At 51.6% G+C, this 5,278-nt stretch overlaps 1 protein-coding gene across 1 annotated transcript; it reads left to right on the top strand.

Annotated features, from left to right (window-relative positions):
* Window positions 1-528: 528 nt before the first annotated feature.
* On the top strand, window positions 529-5,278 carry LOC123131081 (uncharacterized). Its single transcript, XM_044550845.1, has 4 exons — window positions 529-777; window positions 1,438-1,545; window positions 4,725-4,836; window positions 4,928-5,278. Exons 1-3 carry the CDS (start codon window positions 544-546, stop codon window positions 4,809-4,811), a joined length of 429 nt encoding a protein of 142 aa, XP_044406780.1. The 5' UTR covers window positions 529-543; the 3' UTR covers window positions 4,812-4,836; window positions 4,928-5,278.

Genomic DNA, 5,278 nt, shown 5'->3' with positions numbered 1-5,278 from the left:
AAAAAACTTCATCATATTTCAAAAAGTGTTCACCCCATTTTAAAAAATGTTCACCGTAATGTTCATCTTGTTCTTAGAAAATGTTGACCGTGTTTTGAAATATGATCATCGTGTACTTTGAACATTTTCACCGAATCTTTTTAAAAAATTAGTCACATATTTCAATGTTAAAATTCTAATACACAATGAACATTTTCCAAATGCCTGATGAACATTTTTCCATACATGATAATGGATTCTGCATGCATGACTAAGATTTTCTTAATTTACGATGAACATCTTTTGTAATTTACAATGGACATTTTTTGTAATTCATGATGATTTTTTTTAATATACATGACGTGAAAAGGCAATAAAACCGTGCCTTTCTGTAGCTCCACACGCTACACAGGATCTTCAACTCATTTTCGTGCGTGCGTGACGTCCTTCGACTCATTTTCGTGGGCTGGGCCCAAATAGTCTCCCTCAGGCGACCCGCACCCAACCGGACCCAACCACTCTCTCTCTCACCGCGACCAACGCCGAGGCCACCAGAGCAGAGCAATGGCGATCACCGCTGCCGCGCTCCGCAGCACCGCGCCTCTACGCTTCTCCGCCCCACTCCGCTACGCCTTACTGCTCCGCGCCGCCGTCCCGCTACCCGGCGCCGCTCCGCTCCGCCGCGCGGCCCGTTTCCATGCCGCCGCTCCGCCCCACGGCCCTCACCTACCGGGATCCAAACGTTTCGGGCGTCCGAGGGATTGCTACCGGGTCAGTGGGCCACCGGAGACGGACGAGGTACTTTCCAATCTCTTCCATGGCAGAGATGCGTCCGGTTAAACGAATGCCGCCGGAGTGGGTGTGGCATTGACACTACAGGGGTCAGGAGGCTGTGCTCGCGAGATGACGGGTCTTAGCGCTCTCGCTTGCTTCGATTATGGAGGTTTGCCTCAGATGAAGGGGGCATTGGATTGTTCGGTTATTCCCGGAGGTGGTCGCGCTGGCATGATAGTAGCAGTAGCAGATGGATTTTGTCTTCTCTGTCTGACATGATAGTAGCAGATGGGTTTTATCTTCTCTCAGCTATGTACATCGTCATCGATCAGAGGCATTGATTGGGCTTTAGCAAAGTGCTGGTTACTTTCCGCTGTAGTTTTCCCTGCGATTTAAGGTCTCTGATCGTTTGCTTTGCTTCATCCATGCGCTCCCTGGTTAGTCATTTTGCAGACGAAATCCTGCAATCCTCATATCTCAACAATGGGCTCTTTGAACCGCTCCATCTGACCAAATTTATTCCGTTACTCCCATCTGTTTAGACGCTTTCAAAATATCCAGCGCTCGACAAGTCTTCTATCTAATCCCATGCTTATGTTTTGCTGTCAGGTGCTTATGTTGTTTGCTTAATTAGGTCTCCAGATGCTTATGTTTTGAATGGAAGAGCTGATTTGCTCATTTCAGGGTTCGCAGAAGACGGGTGTGACCTTTGAGGACCTGGAGAAAATGGATAAGGAGGCTCTGATGGAGTATATTAAGCAGGTTACCGCTGAGAGCAACACTCTCCTGGAGGTAACATCTTTTCAAATTCCTTTTCTAGTCGTACTGAATATACCTTGTCAGGAAGTACTCCTATTTAATATTTGTAGAATGGGAGTCGTAAACGTTCTAGTGTCAACAGTCCAGATTGAAATACAGTAAACCCTGCAACTACTTGTGTATGGGCTTCAATACCCCAGGCATAGGCTTCTGTATCTTGGATGTAAGACAATAGGCTTTGGGGGGAACCGGCACAACCCTCTAGGGGTGGCCTATCACATATATATATAATGAGGTGATATACAACGTTACAATATACACATGTAAATACAGTCTAACACCCTCCCTCAATCTTAGCCACTTTCTAATGAATCTAGAAGGGTAAGATTGCGCCTGCAAGTCTTAAACTGTGGCAAAGGCAATGGCTTGGTGAAGATGTCAGCAAGTTGATCCTTGGAAGAAATAAACTTGATCTGTAGTTGCTTCTGAGAGACACGTTCACGCACAAAGTGATAGTCAACTTCAATGCGTTTCGTTCGGGCATGGAATACCGGATTTGCAGAAAGGTATGTAGCACCGATGTTATCACACCAAAGAACAGGAGGCTGTGATTGGGGTATACTTAACTCCTGAAGCAAGGACTGTACCCAGATGATCTCTGATGTGGCATTGGCCACAGCCTTATACTCAGCCTCAGTACTGCTACGCGAGACAGTAGCCTGTTTCCGAGCACTCCAGGCAATCAGGTTAGAGCCAAAGAAGACAGCATAACCCCCCGTGGATCGCCTGTCATCCGGATTGCCAGCCCAGTCTGCATCAGAATATGCTGAAAGACAACCAGAGTCAGGCGGCCGAATATGCAAACCATGAGCCACCGTGAAACGAATATAGCGCAAAATCCGCTTAACAGCAGACCAATGAGTGTCACGGGGTGACTGCAGATACTGGCAGACTCGGTTAACAGCATAGGAAATATCTGGTCGCGTGATCGTCAAGTACTGGAGCCCACCAACAATACTCCTGTACTCTGTCGCATCAGAAGAAGAAAGAAGCACACCATCAACAGCATTGAGCTTATCAGTGGTAGACATGGGTGTAGTCGTCGGTTTGCACTTAAGCATCCCAGCTCGCTGCAACAAATCCAGAGAGTACTTCTTCTGCGTCATAACAAGGCCAGCAGCACAAGAAGTAACCTCCACACCAAGAAAGTAATGAAGCTTCCCAAGGTCCTTGACCGCAAAATCAGCACCAAGTGAGCGAACAAGCGCAGTAGCAGCCGACTGAGAGGAGCTGACCAAAATGATATCATCTACATAGACCAACAAGTACATAGTAACCTCAGGCCTTTGAAGAAGAAACAATGAGGAGTCAGCAGTTGATGATGCAAAACCATGAGCACGAAGAGCCATTGCAAGACGAGCATGCCAAGCACGAGGAGCCTGCTTCAGACCATAAATTGCCTTGGACAGACGACAGAGATGATCAGGGCGATCCGGATATTTCCTATGCTGTTAACCGAGTCTGCCAGTATCTGCAGTCACCTCGTGACACTCATTGGTCTGCCAGTATCTGCAGTCACCCCATCTCACTGGTCAGGTGCTCTGTCGCCCCAGAGTCCATGTACCAGTGGGGATCAATGGAGTAGGACTGAGTGTGTCCCTGTGGCTTCTGCGGCGGCGGACGATCAGCCATGGCGACCTGACGAGCAAAGTTGCGTGTATCCTTCCCGTCATTGCCGAGACCAAGAAAACCCCGCTGGAAGCGCTTGTGACACTTCGAGGCCCAGTGCCCATCGCGACCACAAAGCTGGCACACACGTGGACCGCCAGCCCCTGGTAGCGTCGCAGTAGGAGGAGGGGCCGAGGCGGGTGGTGGTGACTGCCCCGAAGGAGCCCTGGATGAAGCAGAGGAGCGACCACCCTTGGTGGCGGCGTTTGCCAAAAGGGCGCCATTGCCCCTGGATCGGCGCGTCTCGACTCGTTGCTCAGTAAGCAGGAGGCGTGAAAAGACCTCGTGTGCTGGCATGGGCGTGGAGTTGCCCCTCTCATTGATGATCTCGACTAGGGCGTCATACTCCTCATCAAGACCATTGACAATAAACGAGTTGAACTCGGAGTCGGTGAGGGGCTGTCCAATGAAGGCCAGCGTGTCGGCGAGACTCTTGACTTTGTTGTAGAACTCAGCGGCGGTGGAGTCAAGCTTCTGACACTCCCCAAGTTGGCGACGGAGCCCAGATACACGAGCCTGCGACTGTGCCGCAAACGAGCGCTCAAGAATAGTCCATGCCTCGTGGGACGTCTTGGCGAAGACAACAAGCCCAGCAACGGCCGGAGAGAGCGACCCCTGGATGGAGGAGAGGTTCGCCTGATCCTGCCCTGTCCAGACACGGTGAGCCGGATTATAGACCGGACCGTGCACGCTGTCAACCAGCGCAGGAGGGCAAGGGAGAGAGCCGTCGACATAGCCAAGCAGATAGTGACTCCCAAGAAGCGGAAGAACCTGCGCGCGCCAGAAGATGTAATTGTCCGACGACAACTTGATGGTGATGAGATGGCCGAAGTGAAACGGCGGCGGCGGCTGCGATCCCATCGAGGAGACTGGCTGAGGTGAGACCACCGTGGAGACAGTCAGAGGGGCAGCCGGCGCGGTGACAGAGGGCGCGATGGCCGCGGTTGACGCCGCGAAGCCTGCCAGCGCGACGTCCTCCGCCACCAGCGGCGCAGTGGCCGAGGGCGCGACAGCCGCGGTTGACGGGGCGGCGGCGGTGTGAGCCACAAGCGCCTGCCCGGGCGAAGTAGCAGCCGGCGGGAGCGCGAAGAGGGAGCCGACGCTCCGTGTCCCGATCGGCGCCTGAAGGGAGGCGGCATCCAACGGCCTCGAGAGAAGTGCCGCGAGGGAGGCCGGCAGAAAACCGGTGGCGGTGGAGCCGGACGCAGCGGCGGACGTCATAGCAGTCGGGCGACGGCGATGGCGGGCGCGGCGGCGGCGGCGGTGGCGGCGGCGGCGACGGCGGCGGTTTAGGGTTTTTAGGCGGAAGCGGACGTAACCTAGCGTGATACCATGTAAGACAATAGGCTTTGAGGGGAACCGGTACAACCCTCTAGGGGTGGCCTATCACATATATATATAATGAGGTGATATACAACGTTACAATATACACATGTAAATACAGTCTAACATTGGAACTTAGTGAAATTTTAACTGCCGTTCAGGAATATTGCAAGTACGATCCATCCTACATGGACACGAAGGACGAGACCTCGGATCTGTCAGGACGGCTTGATACATCACGTCAGTGAACATCAGCAGGAGGATCGGATCAGTGTGAGTTCCCAGACCTGTGTGATGAAAAGAAAATTAGAGCACCTTCATCGTCCATTCGTCCTGATTCCTTTTTGAACTGCTTTGCTTGCAGGAATTTGCTGGTCGTCGGAATGTTCATCCTGACCATGTACGAGGTGTTTGGAGATAAGCTGTTTTAGGTCATGAGGTTTACCCCATGTGGACACTGGTAGGATAGTTGTGACCTTCAGGAAGTTTCTTATCCTCGGATAGTGCAGGTTTTTGGGAACTCGTGAGCTGCTGGAGTTCTTTTATCCGTGGAGATAGGGTCAGACATTGCAGTTTTTAGTCCTGGTATATACATCGACTTGTAGCCCCCTCTCCCATGGATAGCTTGGGGTTCTTTTATCGGTCTTATATAGTGTCGGTAGTATTTGGTTCAGGTACGTGACAGAAAGTTGGAAACTCTTGTTCCCATGTGGAT

This window comes from Triticum aestivum, chromosome 6A (assembly GCF_018294505.1).
Source record: "Triticum aestivum cultivar Chinese Spring chromosome 6A, IWGSC CS RefSeq v2.1, whole genome shotgun sequence".
NCBI classification, from domain to species: Eukaryota; Viridiplantae; Streptophyta; class Magnoliopsida; order Poales; family Poaceae; genus Triticum; species Triticum aestivum.
This window is presented reverse-complemented; position numbering and strand designations above follow the sequence as displayed.

Coding starts and splice junctions, on each gene's coding strand:
- LOC123131081 (XM_044550845.1), top strand. CDS start 544: ATGGCGATCACCGCTGCCGCGCTCCGCAGCACCGCGCCTCTACGCTTC. Junction 778..1,437: donor GGCCACCGGAGACGGACGAG/GTACTTTCCAAT, acceptor TGCTCATTTCAG/GGTTCGCAGAAGACGGGTGT. Junction 1,546..4,724: donor AGAGCAACACTCTCCTGGAG/GTAACATCTTTT, acceptor ACTGCCGTTCAG/GAATATTGCAAGTACGATCC.